At 60.3% G+C, this 11,635-nt stretch overlaps 1 protein-coding gene across 1 annotated transcript in view; it reads left to right on the forward strand.

Moving 5' to 3' along the window:
• Nucleotides 1-10,450, forward strand: part of LOC103277170 (signal transducer and activator of transcription 5A) — a 24,262-nt gene extending 13,812 nt beyond the window's left edge. Inside the window, exons 4-16 of the mRNA XM_021707314.1 lie at nucleotides 1,882-2,033; nucleotides 2,475-2,630; nucleotides 3,011-3,190; nucleotides 3,973-4,060; nucleotides 4,158-4,280; nucleotides 4,887-4,979; nucleotides 5,409-5,615; nucleotides 6,627-6,721; nucleotides 6,822-6,952; nucleotides 7,382-7,537; nucleotides 8,199-8,250; nucleotides 8,526-8,630; nucleotides 10,100-10,450. Of these exons, the coding sequence (XP_021562989.1) occupies nucleotides 1,882-2,033; nucleotides 2,475-2,630; nucleotides 3,011-3,190; nucleotides 3,973-4,060; nucleotides 4,158-4,280; nucleotides 4,887-4,979; nucleotides 5,409-5,615; nucleotides 6,627-6,721; nucleotides 6,822-6,952; nucleotides 7,382-7,537; nucleotides 8,199-8,250; nucleotides 8,526-8,630; nucleotides 10,100-10,265 (1,704 nt within the window). The 3' untranslated portion in view covers nucleotides 10,266-10,450. The remainder of the gene's footprint in view (nucleotides 1-1,881; nucleotides 2,034-2,474; nucleotides 2,631-3,010; nucleotides 3,191-3,972; nucleotides 4,061-4,157; nucleotides 4,281-4,886; nucleotides 4,980-5,408; nucleotides 5,616-6,626; nucleotides 6,722-6,821; nucleotides 6,953-7,381; nucleotides 7,538-8,198; nucleotides 8,251-8,525; nucleotides 8,631-10,099) is intronic.
• Nucleotides 10,451-11,635: the final 1,185 nt, after the last annotated feature.

Consider the following 11,635-nt stretch of genomic DNA (forward strand, 5'->3'; position numbering starts at 1 on the left):
CTCGCAGCACCCTGAGAAGCAAAGATGCGGGTCTGGGTGTGCGGGGCGGGCTCAGCTCCCCCGCTGGAGCAGGGCAGCTGCCTCGTGCCCTCTTGGTCTTCTCAGAAGCTCCTGCACGTTTCCGGGAGCGACCTGGCGGGCCCTGGCCCAGGGAGGCTGGGCCAGGTGCGGGTCTCATCCCTGCCCTTCCAGTGGGTGGCCAGGGCCCCCGGGGTGGCCATGCAGAGCCCTCTGGTCAGTTCCATCCTGGAAGACACTCTTCCTGCTCGGCCCCCTGTGACGAGGTTGGAGGCGTCATTCTCAGTCCTGGTTCGGTGTTTTTCCTGGCCATCTGGAGTGGCTTTTGTCTGTCCCAGTGTGTGCATTCCATGGGGTAGGACGAGGCGGATGTGACCTCAGGAGCCAGCCAGGAACTCGACTGAGACATGCTGGTGTGCACGCCCTCCTGACCCAGCCTGAGCTGGGCCCAGGGTGTGGGAAGGTGCCGGAAGGAGGGATCAACTGGCACACGGGGCTGGTCATCGTGGGGTCTGCAGGTGGCTGTGCCTGTGGAGATGCCTGACTTCTCTGGTGGGCTCTGGACCCAGTCGTCCCAGTGTCCCTCCCCTTCTAGGTTTTTTTTTGTTGTTTTTTTAAGCGGGATTTATTGAGAAGACAGAAAAGCTCCCACTGTGGGAGGGGACCCAAAGGGTTGCCCCCCTTCCCTGTTTTTTAGGTGTTGGGAGCTGGGAAAGGCAGGGAGGCCCACTCACCCCGGCCTTGCGAAGGCGTGATTCCTGAGCTGCTGTGGCGAGCAGCGGCCTTCCCTCCCACAACAGTCTCGCCAGTTCCGTGTCCCCAGTGGGCCCGGGACCCTGTCTTTCCTGTCTGTCTGTCCCCCCGGCTGGTCGGCTGGGCTTCCACGACCCAACCTGGATGAACACGACAGGCTCCTGAGGCCCTGCTGTGGGAGGGAGGGGCCGACAGCAGCTCGTTCCTGTCACCCTTTGTTCCTATCCTGTGCCCCTTTAAGGACCCATCCTCACAGAGCTTACCCATGCCAGGCACTTCCTGAGCATTTTCCATGTCGTCATGTGTTTACACTGTTCAGAAACCCACCCAGGCGGGTACCAGGATTCTCCCATCTTACACGTGGGGAAACCAAGGCACAGGAGAGTACAGTGACCTGCCCAGGTTCACCAGCTAGTAAAGGTCGTGGCACACTTCTACCCCGGGCAGCCTGGCTTCCTGCAGGACTGAGGGGGGTGCTGGCACCCCGTGGGGGCTGATGGCAGGAGACAGAGGCCGGGCTTCTCAGCTGCACCGAGTACCCGTCTTCCCCAAGCGGACACTTGGAAGCAGGGCCTGGTGAGCAGGGCCCAGAGGCTACCTTCTGGGGTGCCCATTCGCCTTGACCCTGGGCTGATAGAGCCCCAACATGCCCTTGGCAGGGTGTCTCTCCCTGAGGTCTTGCCCAGCACGGTGGGTGGCTACTCTGGGCCACCTGCTGGGCACTGGGAGGTAACAGTCATGGTGCCCTGTCCCCTCTAGCTCAGTTGGATCAGGTGTCCCAGCTGAGCCCCCAGGAGCGCCTGAGCCGGGAGCCGGCCCTGCAGCAGAAGCAGGTGGCCCTGGAGGCCTGGCTGCAGCGCGAGGCCCAGACGCTGCAGCAGTACCGCGTGGTGAGTGGGGTCCCGGGTCCTCACCCCAGGCGTGAGCCACTCCCTGAGTCCTGGGGCCAGGGGAGGGATGGAGCAGGGACCAGACAGGCCCCCGGGAGGCAGGAGGCAGAGGCTTCTTTCCTGGGCAGGAAGTGAGGCTGAGCCCCTGGGAGAGGGTGCAGCCAACCCGCCCTGCGGGTGTTGCTGGAGCCCAGCAGGTCCACCCTCCCGCCGCCCTCAGGAGCTGGCTGAGAAGCACCAGAAGACCCTGCAGCTGCTACGGAAGCAGCAGACCATCATCCTGGATGACGAGCTGATCCAGTGGAAGCGGCGGCAGCAGCTGGCGGGGAATGGCGGGCCCCCCGAGGGTAGCCTGGACGTGCTGCAGTCCTGGTAAGGCGCGGGCGGTGGGAACTGAACGTGCACATGAACCCCCTCCCCGTAGGTGAAAGCCACCATCATCGGCGAGCAGTAGGCCAAGTCCCTGCTTTCCATCCTGGCCCAGCTCTTGTGTCACCAGTGGGCCTGGTCCTGGTTCAGACTGCGGTCCCCAGCACGGCCACCTCCCCCAGGAAGGGAGTCACTATCCGGGGAATGGGGCGGGGCCCAGATGTGCAAGTGACACCCGGGCTGGCTGGGCCTGAGTCGGGGTCCCCCATGTGTGTCCCTGTGCTTCTGGGAGGTGGCACCTCAGCTCTGCCCCAGGACGGAGATGGGCAAGCCCAGAGCCTTGCCTGGCGAGGCCTTGCTGGGGGCAGGCGGAGCTGGTCTTGGGGTTAGGCTCTGGCCTGGGGTGTGGGAAGTCGTCGTCCTCCTGGTCCCTGGGCCCCGCAGGTGCGAGAAGCTGGCTGAGATCATCTGGCAGAACCGGCAGCAGATCCGCAGGGCTGAGCACCTGTGCCAGCAGCTGCCCATCCCCGGCCCCGTGGAGGAGATGCTGGCTGAGGTCAACGCCACTATCACGGACATCATTTCCGCCCTGGTGACCAGGTGACCGCTGCCCTGGCCACACCCAGGGGGTGGGGCAGCTCGACATAGTGGGCACCTGGGAGGAGCGAGTGTTTTGGAGTTCTGCGTCTGCCCTCATATCTTTGCCTCAGGCCCCGTCCAGGTGCTGGGGCCGCTGGACCGCCCTGAGCCAGGCTTTGTCACACACTGCAAGAGCTGCCCTGGTGCCCTCAGCCAGGCCAGCTGCTGTATCCACTCTCCTTCCCCAGCATCTCCCCGACTTTCATGGCTTCCTGGGTTGGAGGCCATGCCCAGACTCTCCCTCCCCTGCTGGGCCTGTGGGAGGCAGCCTCTCTGCCCCAGGGACCCGGAGCCCTCCCCGAGCAGCATCTCAGGCCTGTCTGGTCCCTCTGTCCCCGCAGCACGTTCATCATCGAGAAGCAGCCCCCTCAGGTCCTGAAGACCCAGACCAAGTTTGCGGCCACCGTGCGCCTGCTGGTGGGCGGGAAGCTGAACGTGCACATGAACCCCCCGCAGGTGAAGGCCACCATCATCAGCGAGCAGCAGGCCAAGTCCCTGCTCAAGAACGAGAACACCCGCAAGTAATTGCCCCGCCCCTTCCCCTCCTGCCTCTCCTCCTCTCCAGGCTCAGGTGTGGCGGTTGTGGCTGACGGTGTCTGTTGTCAGCCGGCTCCTGTGTGGCCCGTGACAGTCCTGTGCCTTTCTTTTGTCCTTTTGTTCCAGCATGCAGACATGTCCATGTCTCCCTTGATCACTTGTCTGTTCCTGGATGTAGTTACATCCCATAAACCCATTATAAGAAGTTGAGGCTGGGCTCGGTGGCTCACACCTATAATCCCAGCACTTTGTGAGGCTGAGGCGGGAGGATCACTTGAGCCCAGGAGTTCAAGACCAGCATAGGCAACATAGCAAGACCTCTTCTCTATAAAAAATTTTTTAAAAGATCTTAAAAAGCAAAAATTAGCCAAGTGTAGTGGTGTACCCCTGTAGTCCCAGCTTCTTGGGAGGCTGAGATGGGAGGATCACCTGAACCTGGGAGTTCCGTGATTGTGCCATTGCGCTCCAGCCTGCGTGGCAGAGTGAGACTCCAGTTAAAAAAAAGATGCTCCCCCACCAACAGTTTTGGTGCCCAAGGAATTTCTAACCTAATGACAGACCCAGACCCCACTGCTGGACCTGGGCCTTGGGTACTCTCAGGTTGATGGAAACGTTAGTAATCCAGAGAGATACCGAGAATGCCCTTGAGGGTTTGGGGCAGGGGCTGCTGGCGGGGCTGTCCGGAGTGAAGACCCAGTCCCAGGTGTGGCTGGGCCCTTCTCCCCGCCCGGGGCCCATGTGGAGCTGGGGTACCCCATCTTTGCAGTGAGAGCAGCGGTGAGATTCTGAACAATTGCTGCGTGATGGAATATCACCAGGCCACAGGCACCCTCAGCGCCCACTTCAGGAACATGGTGAGGGCGGGCCGGCCCTCGGGGGGAAGGGCTGCCCAGACCGAGTCCTTGTAACCACCCGCCATCTCCCTGTCCCCCCCGACCTCCCGCCCTGCAGTCCCTGAAGAGGATCAAGCGTGCTGATCGGCGGGGCGCAGAGTCTGTGACAGAGGAGAAGTTCACGGTTCTGTTTGAATCTCAGTTCAGTGTTGGCAGCAATGAGCTCGTGTTTCAGGTGAAGGTGAGGCCCACAGGTCACCCAGGAGGCAGAGGGAGCTGCCTGGAGCCACCTGTCTGGTCTGGGAAAGCCAGACGGCTCAATCCTCACACAAGTCTTGGCGAGTTACCCTGTGACGCTCTCAGAAAACCTACTTTGGCTGACACAGTGGCTCACACCTGTCATCCCAGTTCTTTGGAAGGCTGAGGTTGGAGGATCACTTGAGGCCAGGAGTTTGAGACCAGCCTGGGCAACAGAGCAAGACCCCTATCTCTACAAATAATTTTTAAAAAATTAGCCAGGCATGGGGGTACACGCCTGTAGTCCCAGCTACTTGGGAGGCTGAGACAGAAGGATCCTATGAACCCAGGAGGTTGAGGCTGTGGTGAACCATGGTCCTGCCACTGCACTCCAGCCTGGGGGACAGAGCGAAACCCTGACCGAGTTATCCCACACAATGTAGGCAGCACGCTAAGAAGAAATAGATTGCTACTTGTTTTTGTTTGCTTGCTCTAAGGTGTTGGGGGAGGGGCTCATGGCTGGAGCCGTGGGGGAGGCATGAGGGTGGGCATCCTGCCTAATCCATGCAGTGGCATGGGCCCTCAGCCATCATTCCTTTGGCTCCCGTAGACTCTGTCCCTACCGGTGGTTGTCATCGTCCATGGCAGCCAGGACCACAATGCCACTGCCACTGTGCTTTGGGACAATGCCTTTGCCGAGCCGGTGAGTCCCCTGGGACCCCCGCCTTGCCCCCTCCCACCCTAGGTCTTTCCTCGGGGTCAACCCCAGTCCTTGGGCCCCTGCTGAGTGGCCTTCTTCACCCCAGGACCACATTGAGTTGAGGTGAGGCTGGCAGGGCCGCCATGCTGGATGCTCGGCTTTTGGCATGTCCTCAGGGCCGTGTCTGGCCTGGGCTCTGAGCTTGGTGTTTGGCCTTGGTCTCGGCCCCTCCTTTGGTGGCTGACTTGGGCCCCCGGTCTCTGTCCTCCACCCCTGCTGACCCCTCCTTTCCCCCTGCTCTTGCCTTTCTTTTCCCTGTGTGTGTCACCTTTCTGGACCTCTCTGTCTCTTGGCATCTGTATATCTCGTGTGAGTGTGTGGGTATGTCCGGCGCTCTCAGTCTGCCTTCCCACCCCCTCCTCGCCCTTGCAGGGCAGGGTGCCGTTTGCCGTGCCTGACAAAGTGCGGTGGCCGCAGCTGTGCGAAGCGCTCAACATGAAGTTCAAGGCCGAAGTGCAGAGCAGCCGCGGCCTGACCCAGGAGAACCTCGTGTTCCTGGCACAGAAGCTGTTCAACGGCAGCGGCGGCCACCTGGAGGACTACAGCGGCATGTCCGTGTCCTGGGCCCAGTTCAACAGGGTGAGGCCCACGCCCGCCTGGCCCCCGCCCATCCCAACCCTGTCCCACAGACAGGCCACCGCCAGGGGCTAGCAGCCCACCCCTTTCCCAGTCACCCCCTCTTGCAGCCAGGAGAGATGGCGGCGCCTCTCCCCAAGAAGCGCAGACAGGGTCTGCAAGAATTGTGCTTGTCTGTGAGAACCAGGCAGGACAGCAGAAGACCCTGGAGCTGGGGCCTGGGATCGTGGGGTCCGAGTCCTAGATTGGTTTGCTAACTTGCTAGGCCCCTTCCATTTCTGGGCCTCAGTTTCCCATCTTTATTTTATTTTGAGTCGGAGTCTCACTCGGACCCCAGACTGGAATGCAGTGGCACACTCACAGCCACTGCAGCCTCGACCTGCTGGGTTCAGGTGATCCTTCCGCCTCAGCCTGCCAAGAGCTGGAACTACAGGCACATGCCACCATGCCCGGCTAATTTTTTATTGTAGAGATGAGGTCTCACCAAGTTGCCCAGGCTGATCTTGAACCCTGGGCTCAGGCAATCCTCTCACCAGCCTTCCAAATAGCTGGAACTACAATCCTCTCACCAGCCTTCCAAATAGCTGGAACTACAAGTGTGTGCCACCATGCCCGGCTAATTTTTTTGACTTGCGCCACGTTGCCCAGGCTGATTTCAAACCCCTGGGCTCAGGCAGTCCTCTCGCCTCTGCCTCCCAAAGTGCTGGATGACAGGCATGAGCTGGTTTCCCATCTTTAAAACGAGGGGCTGGGGCAGGAATGACTTTGGAGGTCCCGTCCAGGCTGGCTTACTCTCTATCCTCCCACCTCACCCACCATAAGAACAACTGGGTCCCCAGGGACGAGGAGCAGGGGGCGAATTTACTCTCTGGGTCCCCAGGGACGGGTTGTAGCGCTGTGTGGTCTGCTGAACGTGGGACAGGTGGGGTCAGGACTTGGCCGAGGGCTGGGTGGAGACAAGAGGGCTCTGACAGACCTGGGGCCCCAGTCCTGACTTGGGGGGTCTCCTCCCAGGAGAACCTTCCGGGCTGGAACTACACCTTCTGGCAGTGGTTCGATGGGGTGATGGAGGTTCTGAAGAAACACCACAAGCCCCACTGGAATGATGGGTAAGGAGCGGGGCTGGGGGCTGAGCCGGGAGGTCGGCCTCAGGCTCCGGGGACGGTGGCAGCAGGCCCAGCCGTGACACTCGACGTTCCCCCCACCCAGGGCCATCCTAGGTTTTGTGAATAAGCAACAAGCCCATGACCTGCTCATCAACAAGCCCGATGGGACCTTCTTGTTACGCTTTAGTGACTCCGAAATCGGGGGCATCACCATTGCCTGGAAGTTTGACTCCCGTGAGTGCCCGTCTCACCGCCCCGCCCCGCCAGCCCCGGGGCCCTGCCGCCCATCTCCTTGCCCCGCTCCGTCATCAGGCCTGCGTCTTTGGATGGAGGGTCCCCGCTGGGAGGGCTGGGAGCCGAACTCAGTGTGCGTGTGTGGGGGGGGTTGCTGGGAAACGTACTCTCCTACCATTTTACATCTGGGAGAATCTAAAATCACCAGCCACGTGGATGGTCCTCTGACCACTTCTGTGACCCAGCCTCGTGGGCGTCTGCCTGCCCGACTTGCTGGGTAGAACATTCTGGCGGGCTTCCGACCCTCTCCCAGGAGCACTCAGGTTGGGGTTGCATAAAAGCCCCGATTTCTCTGCCCACCTGCCCTGGAGCCTCCCAGGCTCCATCTCCTGCTGGTGGCAGCTCATGGAATGAGGTGTCCTCCCACAGCCGACCGCAACCTGTGGAACCTGAAGCCATTCACCACGCGGGACTTCTCCATCAGGTCCCTGGCCGACCGGCTGGGCGACCTGAGCTATCTCATCTACGTGTTTCCCGATCGCCCCAAGGACGAGGTCTTCTCCAAGTACTACACTCCTGTGCTTGGTGCGTCCGGTCCCAGGGCCCTGATGCCTGCCATTCCCGGGCTCTTCGTGGCCCCATAGCGAGGACTCCCCTGGAAGAGCCCAGGGGCCGCTTCCCCTGTGGGTTGTGGCCCACAGGATGGTGGAGGGGATTTCAGGGCTCCCGCTGAGAGGGAAAGTGAAACCCGGCCCAGCTCTCTTCTCAATAGCGTGGCGGCCACATGGTCTCACTTCTGCACCCTTGGAGGCCGTGCCACGGGAGAGGCCGGGGCCATCAGGCTCCCAGAGGGCTCTACTTAGCCTTCCCCTCTCCTCGCCCTCACACCTTCCCCAGTGGGTGCAGGAAGCAAAAGGGCTGGGCTTCCCCGCTTCAGCCTGTCCCAGACCCACTGGTTGGCTTGGCTTCTCTGGTTGATTCTGTTTCTCTGGCTGGGAAGGGGGCAGGGAAGGCAAAGCAGGTGGCCGGAGATGGAACCAGGAGCGGGGATGGGGTTGAGGTCAGGGGTCTCAGTGGCCCTTAGGCTGGGGCCTTTCACAGGTGTTTGTTGGGAGTCCTGGGAAATCTCATCCCTGCCGGGGCCCCCAGGTGTGTGGCAGGAGGCAGACTGCATGGGGTGGGGGGCTTCCACCCATGCGGCGGTTCCCAGAGGCGTCGGTTCTCACCACCCTTCTCCCCTTGGCAGCCAAAGCAGGCGACGGATACGTAAAGCCACAGATCAAGCAAGTGGTCCCTGAGTAAGTGTCTAGATGGCTCTGGCCTCCTTCCCAGACACGGCCACCACTCCCATTCCTGGGACTCCGGGGAACCTGCCTCAGCCCTGGGGAGGGATCTGGACTCGGCCATGCTGTGGCCTGTACTCAGGACCCCGCTCCTGCGACTGGAGCCCTAGGGTTGAGTGGGGCGCTTTGTCCTTCTGCACCCCAAGAAAGACACAAAGATGCTCCCGAGCCCCTCCCAAGCCAGTCGCCCCAGCCTCTCTGGCCTCAGCCCCATCCTCTTCCTCCCGCAGGTTTGTGAGCGCATCTGCAGATGCTGGGGCCAGCGCCACGTACGTGGACCAGGCGCCCTCCCCGGCTGTGTGCCCCCAGGCTCACTATAACATGTACCCCCAGAAGTAGGTGGTGTTCTCTCGCGGGCTGTGGGGAAGGAACCCGGAACAGCATCCCAGGCTGGGCTTCTGGGGGGCTGGGGGGGTGCGCGGTGCTCCTCCAGGTCTGAGGCCACCGGCCCTGGCGAGGCCCTGGTACAGGGAAAGCAAGATCAACCAGGAAGACACACGGAGCGTTTTGAAGCTAGCTGTTCCACTCTCACACTGACTAGCTGTGTGGCCTTGGGAGTGTCTGAGCCTCTCTGACGCTGTTTCCTCACCTGTCAAGGGGGCAAGACCATCTGCCTCAAGACGGGGGTGAGGATTCCATGAGGCAGTGCAGGCAAGGCGTTGACAGGGTGGCTGTCGTGAGGGCTTCGCACAGGGTAGTAGCCATGGCTGGCTGCTCTTAAGAATCCAGGGGGACAGGGTGGAAAGTTAATTCCCCTCCTCGCTGGTGGTGTCCTGGCTGGATGTGTGGGCGTCTGGGAGGCAACAAGTTACAATGGGGCCACCCCAGGCTTGAGAGTCACAAAGACCCAGATTCCAATCTGACCCCACCACCGACCAGCCAGGTGGCCCACGACGAACTTCCTAACGTGGCCAAGTGTCAGAAAAACTTGGAAAGAAAAAAAGAAAAACTAAAAATGGAAACCTGGCTTACAGGAGGCTCTGAAAACTGATGTGGTTCAAAGGCTTGGCAAAAAATCAAAATTATCCAGGCATGGTGGTGCAGGCCTGTAGTCCCAGCTACTTGGAAGATACATGCAGGAGGATTGCTTGAGCCCAGGAGGTCGAGGCTGCAGTAGCCATGAATGTGCCTCTGCACTCCAGCTGGGGCGACACAGTGAGACCCCAACTCAAAAAAACAAAAAAGGGCTGGGCCCATTGTTGGTGCTCCGAGAATGTGGTTCGTGTAGTTTCACTGAAGAGTCCTGCAGGTGGGCAGCTCATCCAGGCAGCCACCTGGTTTTTCAGATGAGGACAAGGAGCGGGACGTGAACTCCCTAAGATCATTCCACAAGGCCACAAGGGGTACAAGTGGAGTGGGTGTCTCCCCAGGAGCCAGCGACTACTGCCCAGCTTGAGGTCGGAGCAGGAGGGTCCGGCCAAAACTGGGCATAGTGGCTGATGACTATCATCCCAGCACTTTGGAAGACAGAAGCAAGAGGATTGCCTGAGCCCAGGGGTTCGAGACCAGCCTGGGCAATTTGGCAAGACTTCATCTCTACAAAAAATTAGCCGGGTGTGGTGGCACGTGCCTGTAGTTGCAGGTACTGGGAAGGCTGAAGCAAAAGGATTGTCTGAGCCCAGCAGGTCTAGGCTGCAGTGGCCATGATTGTGCCATTGCACTCCAGCCTGGGCAACAGAGTGAGACTCTTACTCAAAAAAAAAAGGAAAATGTCTGAAGTGGGGCACAGGCCGGGGGCTGTCCCCTGGGGACCTGGAGTGGTGAGCCATGCCCGCTCCCCCTGACCTCGCTCTCTCTGTGCCAGCCCTGACCCCGCCCTCGACCAGGATGGGGAATTCGACCTGGATGAGACCATGGACGTGGCACGGCATGTGGAGGAACTCCTGCGCCGGCCGATGGACAGCCTGGACCCCCGCCTGTCCCCCCCAGCCGCGGCGCTCTTCACCTCCGCCAGGGGCTCCCTCCCATGAGTACTGCGTCCCAGGCTTCTCTCTGGAAACGGGAATTCAGCGTGGAGACCTCGGGCTCCTTGTGGCTTTAGCATCGCTGCACATTCTGACGCCCTTGCAGCCTGCCCGTGTACCAGGGCGTGCATGCATATGTGTGTGTGTGTTGTGTGTGTGCACATGCACCTGCCTCGCCTGCACTGGGTGTGTGGCTGCAGCATCGTGGCCTCGGGGGTCACAGCATCCAAGAGGCCTCGGATCTGTCTCTGCCATGGTCACTGCCGGCACTCTGCAGGCAAACCTATTCCTCCTGCGCGCTCTCTCCGCTCAGCAGCTACTTGAATGATCGTTCCAGAAGGGAAGGGAGGAGGAAACCGCCGTAAGCTAAGGACCCCCTTGAGTGAGATGCTTCACCCTCCCCAAACGTGCGTGTGTGTGCATGTCTTGTGTCCATGTACGTGTGTACACATCTGTGTCTGTGTTGCATCTGTGTCTGTGTGTGCATGTCTCTGTCCACGCAGCCGTCCTCATGCCCCCGTTGGTGTCATTGTCCCCTCAGGAGGGACATCGGGGTTTGCTTTTGAATAATGCTTTAGACTTCAGTGAACACGGGCTCCAGACCCTGTGACTTCTCTGAGAGCTCATCTGGGCTGTGGCGTGTCCCTAACACAGGGGCGCTGGGCCCATGTGGGTCAGGGCTCCCAAGCTACTCTGACTTGGCCTCTCATCCTTGAGCGGGGAGGGGAGGTTCGAGTCTGTGATGTCGTGGCCCATGTCCCACCAACATCCTCTCCCCTGTCAGCCCGGGCCTCCTTTCCTTGCCCGTCTGTCTGTAACCTTGCTTAGAGGAAGGGAGAAAAGCTGGGTCTGTAACGTGGTGAATGAACTGGGGGTGGGGGGAAGCTGGGGCTTGCAGAGTTCATCTTCTCCCTTTCTGGAAAAAAACAACAAAAGACAGGCAAAAGCTGCTCCCGCTCCCTGCTGGGAGGTGGGGGAGAGGTGGCCTCATGCAGTGGGTGTCTCAGTTTCAGACTTCTCTGAAGAGAGGTAGGGATGATGAGAAGGATTCTTTTGTACTTTGTACAAGACCACACTTTTGTGTAAACAGTGTTTTGGAATAAAATATTTTTTTCATAAATTTGCTGTATGTTATTGGTGCAGTGGCCTGCTGGGGTGGAGTGGGGAAGGGTAGGCATCCCTAGGGGGGAGGGAGACCCCTGGGAGGCCGTGGGCAACCCTGGGGTTGGGATGGGGACTCCCGGGGAACATGGGCATCCCTGGGGGGGTGGGCATCCCTGCTGCTGGAGCCGACTCCCTCCCGCCTCCTGCCTGGCTCATACTGCCATTTGTGGTCTGAAGCTCGACTCCGTTCCCTGCACCGTAGTCCTCAGGAT

The sequence above is a fragment of the Carlito syrichta genome, unplaced genomic scaffold, assembly GCF_000164805.1.
Source record: "Carlito syrichta isolate Samal-C Ts95f unplaced genomic scaffold, Tarsius_syrichta-2.0.1 Scaffold316495, whole genome shotgun sequence".
Taxonomy (NCBI): domain Eukaryota; kingdom Metazoa; phylum Chordata; class Mammalia; order Primates; family Tarsiidae; genus Carlito; species Carlito syrichta.